General features: G+C 46.1%; 1 protein-coding gene across 3 annotated transcripts in view; it reads right to left on the reverse strand.

Annotated features, from left to right (window-relative positions):
• SHC4 (SHC adaptor protein 4) overlaps positions 1 to 20,175 on the reverse strand; it is a 31,797-nt gene extending 11,622 nt beyond the window's left edge. Inside the window, exons 1-6 of one of the 3 annotated variants that reach the window (XM_064157661.1) lie at positions 19,603 to 20,175; positions 18,926 to 19,514; positions 11,739 to 11,809; positions 4,059 to 4,122; positions 3,022 to 3,141; positions 1,362 to 1,415 (exon numbers count right to left, since the gene is read on the reverse strand). In XM_064157661.1, coding sequence (XP_064013731.1) covers positions 1,362 to 1,415; positions 3,022 to 3,141; positions 4,059 to 4,122; positions 11,739 to 11,809; positions 18,926 to 19,501 — 885 coding nt within the window. In that variant the 5' untranslated portion in view covers positions 19,502 to 19,514; positions 19,603 to 20,175. Of the gene's footprint in view, positions 1 to 1,361; positions 1,416 to 3,021; positions 3,142 to 4,058; positions 4,123 to 11,738; positions 11,810 to 18,925 lie in introns of all 3 variants that reach the window. The other 2 variants (XM_064157663.1, XM_064157662.1) reach the window with 2 other exon arrangements.
• Between the last annotated feature and the right edge of the window lie 254 nt (positions 20,176 to 20,429).

Raw genomic sequence — 20,429 nt, forward strand, 5'->3', positions numbered from 1 at the left:
GGAAACAAGGCCCCCATTTGCAATACGCGTGAGAACAGCCATTTAATAATTCACAGTGAATGACACAAGAGGCAGGTCTCAGAGCCAGCAGAACTTGTCCTAGATTTCTTTTTTTTTCACAATCTCCAAAGTTAGCATCAGTGAAACAAATAAAGCTAAATATTTCTTTTGCATTTAGTGACCTCAGTGTTTTCTTCTTTTTAGTGGTTTTTTAAGGTTTGTTAATATTTTAGCATGTATTTTTAAAATAAGTTAGATCTAGGGAGCAACTGGAAACTAAAGTAACTGGAGCAGCACCTGCTATTTTTATATCTTTGCAATGTATATGTACATGCATGGATGACTTTGCTTTAAAAGAAAGCCAGAATAGGGTTTGTTCTTGGGCAGTATATTGCTGCCCCTTAACTATGCAGAGCAACAGTGAACTGCACTGAAACCCTGAACATGGGGGCAGGTGGTAAGATGTGTCCTGTAGAAGCTATCTCCTATTTTAAACCTAAGGGGAATTTTGGAAAAATTACTTGAACAAGCAGCCTGAATTGTCCCATATCACCAAATCTATGGTTACCACTTCTCAGCAAGACCTCCATTTTATTCATTTTCCCAGTAAGAAAAGTGTCACCAGTTGAACCGCAAATCCCATTTCCTGCAGCACATCTCTCTACAAGCATGTCATTTGGTGGTCTTGCCATTAAGCACTGACTGAACCCAGCCCTGTGAATCCTCTGAGATCTGATGGGATCTATGCCCAAGACCATTGCAGGATAATAGTATTTTATTAAAACCCTGACACTGAAAAGGTAATCAAGCCCTGGAGAATTACTCATCCAATCCACTGAGCAGAGGTCTGAAAATGTATCCTTGAATTTTCCCAGCTATAAATGTTACATGAAGATAAATCTAACAACCAGCACCTAGGACACTGTCTATACTTCAAAACCAAGGCAGCTTAAGGACATGTTCAAATTATTCAGCTATCAAGAAAACTAAAGTTTGAAAGTGAAATGTTGTGATGCTCAATAGAACAAAATAGCAGTGCTTGGAGAGAGCTGATTAGATAGACCACAGAAGGGGTGTGATCCTCTGTTCATGTGTTCTTATTTTTAGATTCTCAAGTCTGAGGACTTCCAAATTAACTGAAGCTCACTGATGGGCAACAGGAGAGTTAACTATACACACCTATCAAAGATCACCAAGTCTCTATTTTACATCTCTTTCCAGTCCGATATTGCCCTGAAGCATGGTGTACATTCTCAATGCTTGTGGATAGCGAGGGATGAAGCAAAGCATTTGCAAGTACTTTCATTCTCATAATAATTTTGTTTCACCTGCAAAAGTGTATCTTAGTAATCAATACTTACTGGGTCACCTCCAGAAGCAAATGAGATGGACTGCATGTGATGGTTGGCAATAATCTGAAAAGCATGACAAACTAGTTAAACGTGCTCCTGTGCCACAGGCTCAGAAAACAGCAGAGTACATATCTTTGTACAGCAAGCAGTTAAGCTCCTGGCAGCCCCATCCATTAATACATGCACATTACAACATATCATTTGTGAATGAAGGAGATAAAAACAGGAATATTTTTGAGACTACCCATTTATGTTGAGTAATATCTAGATCCCAAATTAATCTTCTTTAAAGGGTTTTCAGAATTAATTCACCCACCAACTTCTAACCTGGTTGATATGAAGCTAAATGAGAGTGTGAAATGGGAATAAAACTCAATAAGTGGGAAAGACACTGGATGTGTTGCAGTCTTGAGTTATTAATTATTCTAGTGTGTAGAGTGGTGGAGATTTTACAAACAGGCTCCACTGATACACTGATCGTACTCTCACTGCTAGCACCAAAGTGCTACCTGGTAGAAGACTCAAGACTTGGATCAAGCATCAGTTTTTCTTGGTTTCCAGCACTACCTCATCTCTGGAGACAAGCTGTTGTTTACAATAAAATCCAGTGCAATAGGTCATGCAGGAGTGAACACAATGAAACATGGTGGTGGCGGAAGAATAGAATAAACAGGATTTTCCATTTGCAAAGGCCTAGTAACAAAAGACCAAACAAAAATTTCACATGGTGGCCTTGACACCTCTTTGTGCAGCAACCAGGCATATCAGCGTGTGTGGAAGGGCATCTGTTGCAAAATGGATCATCTAAAAGGGCCATACTTTAGCTGCCAACCCCTAGAGTTTCAGCCATGTTAGGGAACCCCTTTGCTGCTGTACCTGAAAGGAAGGCATGCCTGATGCCATAAACCCTTACTCTCCTAGCACAGAGGTCTAAGGAACAGAAGACCTCTGTGCTCCAGGCAAAGCCCCAAGAGCTGCTGGGTGTTCAGCATAGCACCAGCTCACAGCAGGAATTCCACAGAGATAGTGAGCCAAAACCGCCTCCCTGATGTTCCCCTGCTCCAGCTTGGAGTGAAGCCTGCTGTTGGCCCTGGGCAAGAACTTGCTAGGAGCTGAAGCCAACAGCTGACAGAGTAATTAGATGGGTAGGATGAAGCTCAACACATCTGCCAAAAAGGGAGCACACCCCAGTTCCAGGGCAGATCCAGGCCCTTGGGAACACATCCTGATGTAGCCCAGAGCCTTTGCGTAGTATAACTGATTAAGCACATATATTACCCAGCTGCAAAAGAGCTTTGAATGACACCAAAGCCAAGCTCTGACTCATTATTTATATATATATATTTTCTCTTTGTCAGGAACTCTAGTCAGATCTAGTGCCTTATTTTTCGGGCACTGTACAGGCAGAGACACCCACAGAGAAACAGGCTGCCAAGTGCTTAAGGATGCCTCCCCATTGAAGACACCATCACAAACAGAAAGTCCACTTGTTGCATATCCAAGTCCCAAAAAATGCTCTCCTTTTAAAATTCAGAGCTATCATGTAATTCAGCTTTACCAGGCATGCACAAGAAGACTAAAGGGTGCTGCGTCCAACAGCTTCAGAAGCCACAAAAGGAGGAGAATACAGTAGCATGGAGAAAACAAAACTGATTTATATGTAGCCTACCTGCTGTGTGTCCACATTAATCAAAGTAAGGCTGCTTGTAGAAATGGTCAGCTTTATATTCAGGCCAGAAAACTGAAGGTTGCTTTTGCCAAGTACAGAAGACAGAAACTTCACTGGAGGCTTTGAACAAAGGAACAAAGAAATAGGCTGTCAGCTGAGTCTGTCAGAGGAAGAAACATATCAAAGTCAAGTAGATTTATGATATCTTATTGAGCATTTCAGTGGAGCAAGGATAATGGCTTGATCAAATGCAAATAGTTCTTCTAACAAATATCAGCTTTGAATACAGTACTTGTAGGCAAGGGTTTTACGTCAACATTGGGGAAAAAAAACTTTTAAAGCAAAATCCCAATGAGTTAAATATTACAGCTGTCTCAGTAATTCATCTAAAACCTGTAATTTTCCTGCTGAACCCTGCATCGTTTCCTGGGGATGAAGCACTTCTGAGTAAATCAAGAAATACTCTCATGTTGTCATCTTTTCAGGAGCAAATTCATTCCTCCTGAGCCCCACAGTTGCAGAAGGGAATCAGTAAGCTTAACTGGACACAACCCAGCAGCAAGCACTGACGTTGCCTCTCGTTGTACCCCAGTTATTCAATATGTGATCAGCCCATTAAACGCTGCCATTTTAGTTGTGTTTTAATTTATATATAAATAAAATTGGGTAATCCTCCAGTGAATAAGCTCCTTTCTGCAATCCAAAAACCCAAGCAAACAAAAAAAAAAATCCCCACCTGTTTTTGACATCTTACCAGCCAGAACCTAAAAGCTGTAAAGCAGTGAGCACTGCAAAGGCTGGTGGGAGCAGGAACTCTGGATAAAGCACTGATCATGAAGAAAATAAGGAAAGGCACAGCCTGAGTCCCAGATCGAGCAGACTAGGCACTCTACTACAAGGACTTTCATGTAAAACTGAATTCAGATGGATTAATGCACACTAACTCCAGCACAGACTGAAGCCTGTTAGGGAATCATGTATCCAGCTTATCAAAAGAAGATACAGAAAATTAATTGCTGAGTTAAAATAGTATTTACCTTCCGCTTTTTTATAGCTCCATTTGTACCTGACACAGCTTCACACAGTCGGCTTATTGCCTCCCTGCAAGCAGAAAAATACAGCACAAACTGTTGGCTCATTCTACCTGCATCATCTGTAACAGGGCCAGCAACTCTGCAATTTACTGTTATTGTCCCATTTCTAAACACTTAACTCTTCTGGAAGATCCTCCGCAGTTATTTTTCTTTCCTCTCACCATTAAAGCCCCACCCATTTAACAAATTCTTCTTCTTCATAAAACACATCCATGTCACCTCATGAAAATGTGTTATTAAAAAAACCCATCAAGTAACCCACTAGAAATGCTAACAACCTAATACCTTCAAATCCTTTTTCTCAGTACAGTTGATTAGTCTCTTGCCTAACATGGAAGGGATCCTCCCTGCCTTAATCCTTCTCAATGAGAGCAGCTGAGCCAGGCCAGCTGGCTGCCTTCATTGCCTTTCTGGTGTTTGGAGTGTCTCTCTCTCTCTCTTTTTTTTTTAACCCAGGGGTGTAATCAGAGGAAGTGTAATCAGCTTCTCAAAGTCCTTCTCAAATGTGGGAGTTCTGTTTATATCTCTCCAACTCTGACATGTATTTCCCAACCTAGATGTCCTTTCCAGCTACCCACTATTCTCGGCAGGCACCTACCAGTTAGGGAAGATGTGAAATACTCAGTGTTTTGTAGTCTGTGTCAAAGACAGCTAAATCACACACTTAAGATAACACAGTGCACTGCACCTATTTTCCACACCTGAACAAAGAAAATTCTGATCCTTGCTCCAGCAGTTGGCTGGTTTGGACATACAGTGGAGCACACAACTGCCCTGGTTGAGGTTAGCATAGCAGCAGGAAAGAAACCTTTTGCTGGCAGACACAGCCTTTCCTGCCTGATACTGATTGTTCTGAAGGCACTGGGAAACAGGTGACTTACTGGGCTAGGATATGCTTAGCAAATTTCCTTAACCTTGCTGGATGTGCTGGCCCAAGCTGCAGCCCTGACCTCTTCAGCTGCCCTCATCCTCTGTGCAGGGCTGCCAGGCTGAGCTGAGCTGCGCTGGCATCCCTGGACACCTGCTCGAGTGTCCTGTCCCATGGTGTGGAATCCCACTTTGAGGCTGTAGCCTCAGCCCTTCTCTTACAGCTGAATTTGGGCTTGGACTTTCAAGGGCTGGGATGTTGTTTTGTTCTTAAGGGGAAGGGAATTAGTTTGTTTAATTATTTGTTTATGTTATTGGATTAATAACCAAAGAGCTACTTAGAAAACGAGCCTAGTTAGGAAACTTTGTCTGTTTCCAGATCTCAGTGCGTGTGGGAGGAGCATGCCGCTGGGCTTCATTTTCCTAAGCAAGCTTTACTTCAGAAGGGCTAAAATGTATCAGGAGACCACACAAGGGCAAGATGCTCCAGCCACGCCCCAAAAAGCAGAGGTTCCCCGGTGAGGAGCGTGGTCTCCCCAGGTCTCTGTGTCATGACCAGGGTGCAGACTGGACCACAGGTAAAGCCAGCACAGCACCAGTGAGCCACAGCATTCTTACTGTCTCCTGCTCAGTGGCCCATGGACAGTGCTACGCTGAAAACACAGAAGATCAGTGACGCTAAGTAGACTCTTCCTGGCAAGAAGCACCCTGAGAAATTCAAGCTGGAGACTGTCAATGAAGACCTCACTCACAGCAGAACAATAAAAATGCAATTAATATGTTCTGAGTGAAAACAGTGAGGAAAAGGAGGAGCCTCGTCATGGGCTACACAAGATTGGTCAGGAACACAGCCTGTTAAACATTGCCTTTTTTTAGCCTTTTATAGCAAAGCACTTCCCCTTGCACATCTGAAAGAAAATAAGCTTTTGAAGCAAATTTCTGATATCCTTCTTGTTATGTCCTGTTCTATTTAGCTGTTGCCAACAGAAAGGCTGAAACTACATTAAAAAAAAAAAAAAGACAAAAAGAAAAGGGAAAGGCATCCTGCAGGATGATCTTGCAGATTCCAATAATCAGCTTGGAAAATGAGAGCTCATATTCTCATTTAATATTAAAGGAAATTAAAATCAGAGCCAAGACATTAAGGCTGCTTGGAGCCTTCAAGTCTAGCTCTACCTAGAAAGAAAACCAGATACAGAACAAACTGGAAAACCAGGGAAGTCATCTATTTTGGTGACAAGTGAGTTCTCACAACTTCAGGCAGCCCATAGAGAATAAGGAGGTGTAGGCAAAGTTGCCAGCACTAGAGCCTGTTCGTGTACAAGCCACTTCACCACTCTCTGAAGCACCTATCAAGCAAACAGGAACCCAAAAGTAGGCAAATAATTTCTACTTAACACTTTCTATTACCTCCGTTTGGTAGGAGAAAACATCTCCTCACAGACTTTTCTTGCTGCATATCTCTGGGGGCTTTTGTAGGTGATAAAACAAACTTCCTCAAATGGTACTTGAAAGGTATGAAAAGCAGCAATTTGATACCACCTTGCTACTGCAACTAAATGCTTCCAAGTTCAAGGCTTTTTTCCATGGATCAGGTGAACCTGAACTAGGAAGTGAAGAAGCTCTGGATAAGTCCCTCATAAACTGAAGTAGAATTTAGTGTATCTGTGCTTTCATCCTGGAAGTCTGCTATTAATTTAAGCTTAAAGCTGTTCAATTTTCAGTTTCTTGGGCAATCTCTGCTTTTAGATCTTCTGGGTGGCACATACCTGTGTAGTTAATCACCTTGGTCCTGGGTGAATGTGCAGCCTTTATGGGTCTGGAATTTCTTTGTGTTTGATATCTTCTAAATTTGAGGCAGCAACAAAAACTGTAGCCTTGTTATTCCAGTCATGTTGCTGCTTTTTCTTTCTTTCCTCCTTATCATTCATCTCAAAGCAAAGCACTTTGGAGTTGCCTCTTTTTTTTTATCTCCTTTTAAAACATCCTGAATGAGATAACTCCACTTGCACACTCTGCAGTAGCTCTTCTCCACTCTGGGAGCCAGAGGGTGAAATGAGGAGAGTTGTGAGGAATTTAAATTGTTCTTGTAGTTTCAGGCAGAGAAAGTCTTGATCCTTCACTCCTCAGGCATCTTCTGCCATTTGATGTGGAGTGAGTGTCTTGTCAGTCCTGCAGTGCCCACACTATAACATAAACTGATCATTGTTTCATTGACACAATTTTCACTTTCTGTAGTGAATGGAAGAGATTTGGCTCAGCTCTTTTCACCATCCTGGAAAAATAGCACTGAAGCATTTTGGTCCCCTGGGCTGTCAGCAGCAGCAGGCCTACCACAGATGCAAAGGTCCCAGTTGTGGCCCCAGCAGATGCCCATCAACTGCAGATGGAGTTTCCCAGGTGTTGTTCTATTGGGCACCAGTTCAGTGAGGATTGAGGCTGGCACCTCTCTACAGGCATCTCTGCAGAATCCAGGAGGTGGGATAGGAAAGAATCTTTCCTTGGGACACTGAGGCTCCTGAGCATACACCTGTAGGCAGTTCCTCACCTCCTGGACTGACATGCACCTAACCAGGGCAGTGCCACATCCCCCCACAGAGCTGAATGCTGCAGGAACTGGTGGCACAGGGAATTTTTGCTTTCTCACAAAAAATCTGGGGTAGCCCCCAACCCCCCTGCTCCTTCTGCCTTCTAGGATAGCAGGCAGCCACCTCACCAAGCTGAAGCCACTTGACAATGGCTCAGCAAGCACTGGGGCAACTGACAAGGACAGCCCCATTTTTGGCTTCCATAAGCCTTTAGATCAGCTCACCTGTACAGGTTTTCTCTGGGTCTGCACCTTTGGAGCAAAACCCACAGCAGACGCTCAGAAGAGCACCATGCTGGCAGTAACAGTGAGCCCCTTTGTTTATTGTTCCCCCAAAAGAGAGTAAAAGATGAGAAAAGGGCTGATGTAAGTCAGCAAGCATGCTGTTGAAGAGTTGCTTTTAAGCATCTAGGGTTCTGCCTACACCATCTAACAGAAAGGGATTGTGTGGCTCAACAAAGTTGAAATTAATCTTCTGAACAAAGTCAAAATTAATCTTCTGAACAAAGTCAGCCTTCTTCCACCAGCCTTCCCCAGCAGCATGATTCAGATGCCCTTTGCTGCCTGACCATTTTCAAGTTTGCAAGTTAATGCCCCCATCTGAGAGCCTGAATTCTTTTTCCCATAAAATGATCAAATACAGAAACAAATAATAAGCCTGATTTAAGAAAAATGGGAGACATGTAAGAGAAAAAAAGCAAAGACAGGACCTGCCACAGCACAAGGGCAACAGCCTGAACACAGCCTGAACACATACTGCATACGAAGCCTCTCAAGCAGAGAGGTTATTTCTTGGCATTACTCTTGTCATTTACATGGAGTTGGGGACCACAAATTTCTGCAAAACGGCAGGGATAACCTAAGAGTGTGTGAACTGGGTCACAGGCAGGCAATGGCAGAAAGCTGGAAAAGAAAAATGCTGTGACAAAGTCTCCTCTGCCTGCACCACCACCACCACCCCCCAGCAGAGTCATCAAGGGTCATGCTTAAAGAGCACTTCAGTGCCTGGCCCTTCCCTTGCTGTGATTGCGGTCATTCAGCCTGAGGGCCATACAGTATCTCTGCACCCCATGGTCATTCCTAGCACTGGAGAGGCCACTTTCTGCCTTCCCCAACACTGTGGCTGGTAAGCAACTGCCACTGAAAATCGAAATCCAGCAAGAAACTAGAAAAAAAATCCTCCACAATCCTCAGTTTTGATTCCTCAGAGCACTTTGCCAAATATGAGTTTGTTGATCTTTCCAACATTCACTTGAAAGAGGTACAGAATACGTTTAATTTTAAAGATAGAATCATAGAATCAACCAGGTTGGAAGAGACCTCCAAGATCATCCAGTCCAACCTAGCACCCAGCCCTATCCAGTCAACTAGACCATGGCACTAAGTGCCTCATCCAGGCTTTTCTTGAACACCTCCAGGGACGGTGCCTCCACCACCTCCCTGGGCAGCCCATTCCAATGCCAATCACTCTCTCTGTGAAGAACTTTCTCCTAACATCCAGCCTATACTTCCCCGGCACAACTTGAGACTGCGTCCCCTTGTTCTATTGGTGGTTGCCTGAGAGAAGAGGCCACCACCTACCTGGCTACAATGTCCCTTCAGGTAGTTGTAGACAGCAGATCAAGAGACTAAGAATGCAAAATACACACATAAAGCAAGGCAGGGAGCAGACATCATTAGAGACCCTCTCTCCATCACTTTCAAACAGAAAACGCCTCTTTGTTTAGCGAAATGTCATCAGAGTAAAAGTATTTTTCACCCCCAGTACCAGTGATGGAGATGATTAAAATGAGATCATTTCCAATAACTCCTTGGTTGGTGCACTGTGCATGCCATCTATAAACTCACTCCCCCAGGAGAACAAGAGGGGAATAATCAATGTTATCTCCGCTCCAGTCAGCGTGTCATTGATCAAACTTTAACGTCTGCGTGCGTGAGCTCAGCATTTCAGCGTTCCGTTTGCAAACAGCTTAAGGTTTGGATTTCTCATGCACAAAAGTGCTCATTCAGGTCATCAGTGGCTTTTTTTTTTTTTTAGGTGATGGATACATTTCAGTTGTGTTTTCACATAGTTATGGTTAACAAAACCTTACTATTTAGGGCAAATTTGAGTTGGCAAGCTCTTGTCACAGTAATTCATCATCGGCGTTTTCCAGACAAAGCACCCCGAGCTCCATGTTGTACATGCAGCACCATACATATTCCCTGTCTTGCAAACAGGAGGTAACCTCACTCTTGGCAGAGGCTGCTGAGTATAGCAGCTTAGTGTGAGTGCCCCGGGCTGATCCCTTTGGGCTAAGTGTCCTGCGTGGCTCTTCTTGATCAGTAAACCACTAGGCTGAGGGGAGGGTATTTGTATCTCAGGCACTTCATCACACAGACGTGCAGGAAGGGGGTGAGCCTGTGCTTATGCTGATTGTAATGTCAACAGTTGCCAGTTTTGAATACACAAAGAATCAGGCAGCTTTTGAGTGCAGTATATAGGCATTTAAGGACTCAAGTTTTTCAGTTCCATCCTTTTAGCTAAGTCTAGGTAGAAATGCAACACTTGTCACTTCAGGTGCCTTTTCTTTCTCTGGGATTTCTTTGAAACAAACATTTGAGGAAGTAAAACATCAATTGTCTATCATCTGCCACCAGGAAGCAAGAGTTAAACAGGCACAGGAAGCTTCAACTACACTACTGGCATCCTCACCATGAACCCATGCCAGAAAAATAGTTGAGCAAAGGAGGCAAAACATGCCTTAAGCCAGGCCAAAACACTCTGCATGCACCCATCCCTCCAAAAAGCCTTTGGAGGTGCTGGGATACTGGGTGGCTAATGGGGCTGCCCAGCAGAGCACTACCTCTGGCTGCTGGACCATAGGAAGATCCCAGCAGCACACAGCACTCTGAGCTGGGAAGAGGGTGCTTGTTTCAAAAATGCAAACATGCCTGCAGCAACAGACTTACAGAAGTAAATGTAAAAATAACACTGGGCTTTTCTGTTCCTGACAGGAGATTTCAGCAACCCCACAGGTACCTACCTATCACTTCATCTACACCCTGCAGCTGGCAGTGATCTACAACAGAAATTGCAAACTTCTCAAAAGACCACAAAATATTTAATGTTTAAACCACATTCAGTTATATCCACAAGCAAAATATTCATCTTCTTTCTCATCTCCAGCCTAGAAATGTTGGCCTTCAGTTCAGCTGGAAATGGCTATATTTCAACATGTTTTCCTTCCGCTTCCAGCTGAGCCTGTCCTCAAAGCAGATGGGGTCATACAATGCCATACCTTACAGAATCTGAGAATCACACAATGACAGTGGTTGGAAAGGACCTCTGAAGATCAGCTAGTTCAAACCCCATGCCAGAGCAGGTTCACCTAGAGCAGGTGGCACAGGAATGTCTCCAGAGAAAGAGACTCCACAACCTCTCTGGGCAGCCTGTTCCAGTGCTCTACAATCGGCAAAGTAAAGAAGTTACTCCTTGTGTTTAGATGGAACTTCCTATGTTCAAGTTTGTGCCCATTACCTCTTTTCCTGTCTCTGGGGACCATTGAAAAAAAGACTGGCACCATCCTCCTGACACCCACCCTTTAAGTATGTATAAGTATTGTTAAGATCCTCCCTCAGTCGTGTGTAGGCTGAAAAAACCCAAGACTCTCAGCCTTTCTGCGTAACATGAAGTGATGATCAAAACCCATTAGATGACCTGGCTCGACTGAGGGACCAATGGCACTTTACCTGTCGGGTGTGAAGAAGGATTGCAGGGAGCCCTGTAAGCACACCATGGTCACCTACAGTTGTGGCAGCACTCAGCAGATCACCCTGTGTCCTGGGCAAGCGCTGTGAGCATCACTGAGCCACTTGCATGGCACAGCTGCTGCTGACACCCAGCTCACTGGGCATGTCCACATTGTGCCATCGCTGCAGGGAGCAGGGGTCTCTGCATCCAGAACAGGAACTGGGAGAGATAGGAGGTCTGTGGCTAAAACAATTATTTTCCCAACGCAAATAGCCCTATTGTAATGATTTAAATCATTGCTTGGGAGAAACAAACCAGACCATGCAAGCTCCTATTCAAAACTGCGTCACGGCTTGGCACGCACCCTTGGCTTTATACAGAAATTAGCACTTGGGCTTCTCATTCTTGGCCTGAATTTCAAATGGATACCACCTACCTGGTGACTTGTGTTCGTGTGCCAAAGTCCAGGGACCTCATTGACTGCAGTACTTCAATACAGCCCATGTACTAGGGAAAAGAGAAAGAAGGGCTTTGTTAATATTGACACACAGGTAAGAGGGGGATCACAGAAGGAAGCAAATGTGATTTCAGTCTACTAAGTATATGCAGAACCACAGTCTAAATGGAAAATCTAATCAGCCATTCTAAAGCTGCTTCCTAAATAGATCTTGTTTTACTGGAAAGTAAAGAGAAAAGCGATAAAGAAACCAATGGTTTCAACAACATAGAGCACACAAAAAAAGCAAAGCACTCTGGGGACACAAAATCCAATCATTCCTTCTTCCAATTCTGCTTATTCCACTGATGAGCCTGTAGCACTGAGCTGGGAGGAACATGTGAACATCAGGAAGAAATTCCCCAGGAGCAGAGGGGCTCTGAAAGCCCCACAGGATCAACGCACTGAGATCCCTTGCGCAGAACAGCTGAGTGTCCCTTCAGAGCAGTGGGAGGCATTGTTAGGCATGAATAAAACCACTGGCTCCATGCTGCTGCATGCCTGATGACAAATAACTTCTGCAAAAGATGAAGGAGATAGAGCAATTCCAGCTCACAGCAACAGCTCTTTAAGAGCTGACCTGATTTAAATTAGAGGCTGACTCCCACACTTCTGTTGAATGGGGCTAAGCAGGGGGCTATACCTATACTCATTTAAGATATGCATAGGAGTAATTTTGGGAACCACCTGGAATGTGACAGCATTGTCAGCCCATACACTCCTCTGATGGTACAACTCTGGAACATTTTAATCTCAATGAATTGTGCTATGCTAAGTCTATCCACTGCGTCTACCTCTCCCAAACCACATCCTACTAATTCCTTCAGCATTTCTGTTGATACCCATCCCTCTGCTGTTGAAGCACTTTGATGTCTCCATTTCTCAAGGCTGGCACAGATCCAGGTCTCTCAGTTTGATCCCCTCTTCCACAGTGAATTTTCCAAGAGGGAAAAGCTCTTTCAGGAGCATCCTGCAGTGCTCACACAGTGCCCATGGGCTGCAGTGACAGCCTGCTGCCTGTGCAGACATCTTCTGCAAAAAGTCAAAGTCTCTGGGATGTAAGAGACAACCTGGAAATCCCAAGCATGAACATGCATGTTTTGTCCTCTTCCAAATAAGCAGAAGCAGCATTCTCTGTTCAGATACAGGTATTGTACTTTCTTCCTCTTGACCACCTTGCCTGTGAATCAATTTTTTTTCTGCAGGGCCATTCAGAGGGGGTTGGATTTCGGTATCTGTTTCAGTTTTGGAGAGTTTCAGAAATGAATGTGTGTTAAAAAGAGAACATTATGTGTGCAGCCAAGCAGGGATTCCACAGCAATTGTATTATCTCTGTTTTGGTTTCTTTCCAGATAGCAATGTAACCCTCTGGAGAGCTCCAGAATTAGGTCAGAGACCTGGAAGGACATCAATAAGAATATGAATGGTTAGCAGGACTGCTTCCCTAATGAACATTTAATGACTTTGTAAAGGACTCCGAGAGCTATCTTACTTGTAAAAGATATCCCTGCTTAACGGGAACAAAGCAAACGTGGAAAATATGTCTAGAGCCTCCTTTTGTAGCACAATGGCAACCTCTGATCCTAGGTATAAGGACAAGCATCCTGTTAGCTGGTTGGCTGCTCCTGTATCCTTGAAAAAAGGAAAGATTCAGAGGAGTCAGTGAGTCATGTGCTGATAAGTGAGTCCCCACTGCATCCTGAACAGATGCGTGGGAGGCTACTCTAAGCAAAGATGAAAAATCAATATTAGGTTTTTGCATAAGTGACCCTGAGTGAAGCTGAACTTATCAATGATTTACAAAAGACCTGTTTTTTCCCTTTAAAAGCCTGAGCAGGGAAGTGCATTAACATGGCACCTCCTTGCATCTCTCATTTATATTAGCTGCCATTGGTAACCTAAACCAGCACAATTAGTAATACCTGAACCTCCACATCTCCGTAGGAGAGTACAGAGATCCAGCTGAGCCCTGGCCAGGGGCATGCCTCAGGACTGGGGCAGAGGAAGTTGGGGTCATGTTGTTGGGAAGAAGCCCCTGGAGCACATAATAGGACAATGGGATACCAGAAGCCTATTCAAGAAAACAAAAGACGCACTCTGGGGAAGAAAGAATAATTAACAAATAGACCAGGAAAAGATTAACTCCTCCATAGCCGAGTCTGACAAGCAAGCACGGGTAGGGTGCAAGAGTGAGCTGTCTCAGAGACTTATGCATCCCAGGTTCTACTTCAGGTGTTGTGCTCCCTCCCTATCCTGTGTACCCCAAACAGCAGCTCCCACAAAAAAACTGTGGGCTTGTCCATGGACACAGGGTCAAGGCCAGCTCCTGCTTTCCTGACTGCAGGAAAGGTTAAGCTAAAGCAAGGCAGCATCACCCCAGGAGAGGAACCCAGAGCAGCTCACAGCCCTTGTCCCAGCCCAAGTGGTCTGCCAGGAGCTTTTGTAACATGGTAATAGCAATCCTGAGGTTTCAGAAATGGTGTCCAAGGAAAGTCGTTCACCCTCCAAAGCCTCACAAAGAGGATCATGGCTTGGCTTTGCTGTGCTGCTAGAGAAAGGTGGAGGCAGGCACAAGGGTGCTGTACCCAGTCAGGGACAACAAGCACAGATAGAACTGCAGGATTCAGCTACCTGTGTAAAAATAGAATGCTAACACTGAAACAATCTGAGTGTCAGCAGCAGGATGGAGAGCTCTTGCCAAGATGAGCAACAGCTCTCGGGAGCTCTAACAGCAACATGCACAAAGCTGTCCCCTGCACTCCTGTGAAAAGCTGGGGAGAGCATCAGCACCAGGGGGATACTTCATCTCTTGCTGTTTGAATCCAGAGGGTGGTCTGGAGCTGGCTGCTGTTTCCCTATGTCAGTGGAATGGCAAGAGGTGGCAGGAAGGGCCAGCAGTTGCTGAAGATACACAAATCTATTTACAAGAGATGATGGAGAGTGACTGCGAACAGGATGAGAGACTGTGTGGGAGGAGATGTGAAGGCACTAGGCAGAGCTCATGTGAATAAGCTTTTCAGGCACCCTCTAATCCAGACCCACGTCTCGATTCATTCCCTGCCATAACGCAGTCAGTGGCTCCAGCTCCAGCCTGAATGACAGCCAGTGATTCACCCGCAGAAACGATGCAGGGAGCAGCACACAGAGCTCCTAACTGAACAATACAGCTGCAGCCTTGCAATTCTACTTATTAGTTAACTGGCAATCATTCACGTGTGATGCCAACAACAGCTCCCACGGAGCACATGGCCCACTAACAAAAATCCGAGTGACAGCACTTGCTCACAGAGGCAGCCTCTGCTGAACAGCCTCTATCCAAACAGATGTGAGACCAGGTTCCAATTCCCTGAGTATAACCCTGCTGCCTGCGCAGAAACTGGCCCTAGGAAGCAGTCTCTGTGTGCCCTGAGCCACGTACACACACAGAAGCAGAGAGCAGCTACTTCAGGCTGACCTGTCACACCCCAGCAGCAGGGGACAGGCATCCACTATGCACATTCAGGGTGTACTTCAGGGTGTTCTGAGCTCCCGCATTAGAAGCAGTGAGGCTCCTTTGACTCAACAGACATGCAACTGATCTTATAGATATATATGATGGCAGGCATGCCATCAAACTGCTAGCAGAGGATCAACCTGTATATTGGTAACGTTTCTCTAAGACAAAGACTGCCACAAACAACCTGCATCATACTTTGTTATAATACCATCATACCTCAAACTACCTGGCAACAGTATTTCCTTTCCATGTCAGTTAACCAGCACATTTTTAAGCCACCTCCCAAGAACTCATGCATTATTAATTTAAGCTCAGACACAGAGCCTTACTCCACATTAGGTCCAGAAACACCATTCTGCTGGTTCTCACTGGTGTCAGAGGGGCCACTGGTGCAGTGTAGTGCTGAAAGACAGGTCATATCCTCTTGCTCAGGTGCAGCCATGTCCCTGGCACTCCCTAATGAGCAAAACCAAGGATGGCAGTTGCCTCTTGGAATATTCCTCAGGCTTGTTAGAGCCGTAATGAACACCAGCTAGAGACATGAGTGCTGTGGTCACTAAGGGCACCACTTAGAGACAACCTTGGCTCCAGATGGGCAGCACTGCGGGAAGGCATGTAGTGAGCAGAATGTGAACAAGGACAAGGTAAATATCCATCTTGTAAATCCTGGAGCAAACCACACAAAGTGTGTTTTGAAAGATTACACTGTGAGAATCAGAGATCCCCAGGATCCTATTAAAATATCTTTATTTGGGCTCCCCCTTATTCACACAAGTGTTTCGGTGGAGGAGGTGCTGTTGCAGATCTCAGCTTCCTTACTGGATCCAGGTGACACATGGCCATGACACAGGTGTCCTGTCACCACCAGTCACACATGACCACAGCTGCCTCCCAGGCAGACACAAGGAGCCCAGCACTGGCTCTTCATAAACCAACCCCAAAAAGACAATTTATGCCCCATGCCAGTCTGGCAGGGGACAGATGGATATCTTTCAGCATATTGTTGCCTTTCAAAACTACCTGTGGATCCTTTCCAGGGAAGTACCAAAACCTCTGCAGACTCTGAGGAATCACCTAAGGCCAAAGATTGCTGCTAACAACAGCCCCCGTAGCACAGACCTGCCCTTCCTCCTAAAATGGTGTATGGGGAGATCCAAGCAATCTCACACAATAACAGAGCATGAGATGCTACAGCAGGACAGCAGGAATTCCCAAACATCACAGGAAAGAGAGCAAGGGGGTAGGGATCAGCACAACTGGGGTAAGAATTGGGAGCAGCTCCTACAGCTGCCCTGCCCCTCAGCCTCAGGAGGAGAGACCATCCCTCTGCACCACACTCCTGCCATGCTGCAGCCCTGTGCCCATGGCTGCTTCCTAGCCTGTCTGAGGCTTGATCACCAGCTCCCAGAGAAGTCTCATGGTCCCTGAGAAAATGAGCACCCTCACTGTACTCTGATGCTGAAGTTACAAAACCTCCAGGATACTTATTTACTGACCTGTCTGTTATTAAAGGGGCTGATTCGATAAACCACCAAGAGTTTGTCCAGAACACATGCAGCTCTCCTGGGGCTGACTCCTGCAGACATACGGCCATGGGAGCAACAGTGGCAAGAAGATGCAGGAGAAAAAACATTCCCATGTTGCACTGGGATGTTGCTAGCAATTGCTCCTTTCACACACATTCTCCACAAAATGGGACAGCTTCCAGGAAGACCAAGAGAAAACCATACTGAAAATACAGCCTGGAAAGCGGCAGGAAGGTACGATATTCCCATCAAGTCATCCTCTTTTTTTTCCCCTCTTTCCCTTTCTTGCTCATGTGCTCCCCAGCAGGTGACACTTCAAAGCCTCTGCTCTCAGCCCTGGACCACTACAGAAACCCAGGAAATTCACCCTGTCCTTCATCATCTCCTCGTCATGTCAGAATCTGAGTTCTTTACATGTGCCTCTGGCATTAGCATTTCATCACAGGCTCCTCTGCGGGCTGGCTGAAGGCATAGCACCCGGAGCAGTGGCAGCCCCTGTGCTCTCACTGCAGGTCACAGCCTACATGCTCATTCATCCCTTTTAGAAGCCTGCCGGTGTCAAAATTTCAGCTGCTTATATTAGTACTAAGGTTTAAAGACAAGCTAACATACAGGACGTGTGTCAGCATGATGACATGGCACATCCTCTCCCTCTACCTGCTGCACCCCATGAATGTCCCACAGCCTCTTGCAGCCCCGCTCACAGTGCTGTGCTGGGACAGCGTCAGCTTGCAGCCAATGTACTATCAAACCAGCTGTGCCAGACACCATGCAGGCACCTCATTCCTGTCTGGGGAAAGGTGAGCACAGTTATTTCCCCATGTTGCTCATCTCCCCTCTAACTTGCCTGTCCTCCTGCTACATTTGGATTCATTTTATTTGGCCTTACACCATTCTTTAGCTTTTTCCTGCTCGCAAAAACATCTCAAGAGAAACAAATTTTGCAAGGATTATGGCCTTTTTACTCCTTCTGACACATTTTGATACCTACTGTACATCAAACTGAGAGCTCACAAACACACACTCTCTTATGACCCTACCTGCAGTCCACGAGGAGAAAGAGATGCTGATTAATAACTCATTGCACAGCTTACTCCTGTGGTCTTCCTTGAACATTAGAGATGGCTACAAGGGCTATGAGAGCTCTCTTGACCCTCAGACAATCCAGTCATTTTAAGAGCATTCCTGAAGCAGGTTTAGGTTGCTTTCTCTACTATTTTTTCTGCATGCTGTAGTCTGCACTGGTTCCCTCTGTACAAGCAGTGGGCAGTTTTTGCCTGGGAGTGTTTTTGACACATAAAGTGTAAGCATTAAAATGTGCAAGGTCAAAGGTTTGGAGCATAAAAAAGAAAGCAGTAGGCAAATAACAAGGCCTAGTCTCTGGCCTTTATACTTCTGTGAGGAAAAGAAAATCAGAAAGCTCCCTGGTGTGGAAGGGGTGGAGAGTAGGAAGCACTGAACCCTGAAGACATGGTGTCCTCTCAACCACTGACTGCTAATTACAAGATGATACCTGCCAACACCTGTCCACAACATGAAGAACACCCAGAAAGGCTATTTCAGAGTGTCTTCAGAAAAAATAGGCTGTTTTATGTATATCATCAAAAAGAAAAGCTATAGTTCTATAGCATCCTGCCCACTCACCTTCTGAGGCAGAAGGCACAGGTAAGAGGTGCTTCAGGCAGCAGCAGTGGTCCCAGCACCTCTCCCACATCCTCCACAACAACTATATGAGTGGCACAGGCCAGCATGCACCTCAAGCTCAAGAGCTACTCTGCAAAGGAATGGGAAGCCATGGGCTTCCTTCTCTCGCCAACATGATTTTCAGGCCAGAGCAAACCCTGTCTGAACTGCAGCTCAGCTGCACTCCTCAGAGAGTTTGAAGGTAGTCTTTTGGAAACGAAATGTTGTGTTACCTTTGGGAGAAGCTGTGGACCATTTAACTCAGCTAGATACCACAGCCTCACATACATCAGGACACATAAAACAGATGGAAGAAGTCTGTGGTTTAGGGCACTTTTGTCATGAGAGTGAACACAAAGTCACCCCGCAGCCATCTGAGCAGTTAGCTTGGTCAGAGAATGGAAACTGTGAGAAGCACTTACCCGCACGCTGTAGGTAGTTGCAGGCTCCCCAACACCGCCATTCTGCATGAGGCTCCTGTCCTGCCTGCCCACAGGAGCTGCTTCCTCAGCTTCTCGTGTGGTGAAGTCACCCACTGGCTTTGGGTTTAGGGCCAGTTTGTCCAGGTCAGGCTGTGGATAAGAAGCTGAGAGGCAGCTGATCTCGGGTGAGGTTGGGCTGCTTGGGATGGTAAAACACTCTGTGAGTTTGATCCGTGGCATTTCTTTCATTCCCAGGCAGAAGCTTTTCAGTCCTGGAAGGTTCGACGGGTTGGCAAGTTTAATGTTAGCCATCCGGGGGATCAGAGTGCACAGGGTGGTGCAGGTGTCCTGTGGCCCCAGAGAAACATCTTCTGTCAGTAAATTAGGCGTTGAAGAATGGGAAGAAGAGGAAGAACCTTTAATATTTAAAGATGTATTTTGTGTACCTTCATCTAGGGATGTTATGGAATCATTCCTGAATCGGCTGTACTTAGCTCTGTGCAGCATTCCTGGATGTCTGAATAACCCTACATACAGGACGTGTCCACCGAGGCTCTGCTGGCTGCGTTCTCTCATAGCCTTGGCACTTCTGTAACCGGATACTCTTGCATAAATTGGCTCTTAAGAGATAAACTACATGGAAATCAAGCAGATTAAATAATAGCAAATAAAAATACCTATTGGGTATTTTTGCCGGCTACCCCTTGAGTGGTTTGTTTTCCTCAATGGACGAGGTTTAAAACTGCGTGGATATCTGATATTCTGTAAGCCTGGATAAAAGCAGCACACAGAAAAGCACAGAAGTGGTACAGCAGTTTAAGCTGAAAAGCTGCTACCCAAGCCTGCCTTCCTGCCTGCTTCAAGAACAGGCACTAAATCCCACCCAGCTCTGAAGACTCACAGTTCTAGCAGCATCGCTAATCGCAGTCCTGGCTGCAGAAAAAGCTCAAGCATGTTCCACACAAAGCTGGGCAAGAGAGCTACGAGCTCCAACATCTTTCCAGAGCGGCACGAACCCCGTAAGGTGCCCAGCTCTCTGCATTTCCACCGCCGACTGCCCCAGAGGCGAAGCGCACCGCTGCGCTGCAACGCTCCTGCCCCGCGGCCAGGCACGGACCCAAGCTTTTAGAGAAACACTGCCCAGCGCCGGCGGCTCTCGGCGTCAGTCTCGCCAATTCCTGACGGGAAGTCCTTCAGCACCATAGCCCAGAAAACAGCAGGCCAGTGCCGCGCCTCCGCCGCCCTTGCCCGCGGGGCAGCAGCCCCGCAGCGCCCGGGCCGCCCCCGCCGCAGCCGCCGCCGCCGCCGCCGGTTTTATGAATGAAGCGTTTTTGTGAATGAGGCAGGCGCGTGCGGGCGGGCAGCGCCGTGAATGGCGCTCTGCGAGCGGGCAGCGCCGTGAATGGCGCTCGGCGGGCGGGCAGCGCCGTGAATGGCGCTCGGCGGGCGGGCAGCGCCGTGAATGGCGCTCGGCGGGCGGGCAGCGCCGTGAATGGCGCTCGGC

This window comes from Pogoniulus pusillus, chromosome 17, assembly GCF_015220805.1.
Source record: "Pogoniulus pusillus isolate bPogPus1 chromosome 17, bPogPus1.pri, whole genome shotgun sequence".
Classification (NCBI taxonomy): Eukaryota; Metazoa; Chordata; class Aves; order Piciformes; family Lybiidae; genus Pogoniulus; species Pogoniulus pusillus.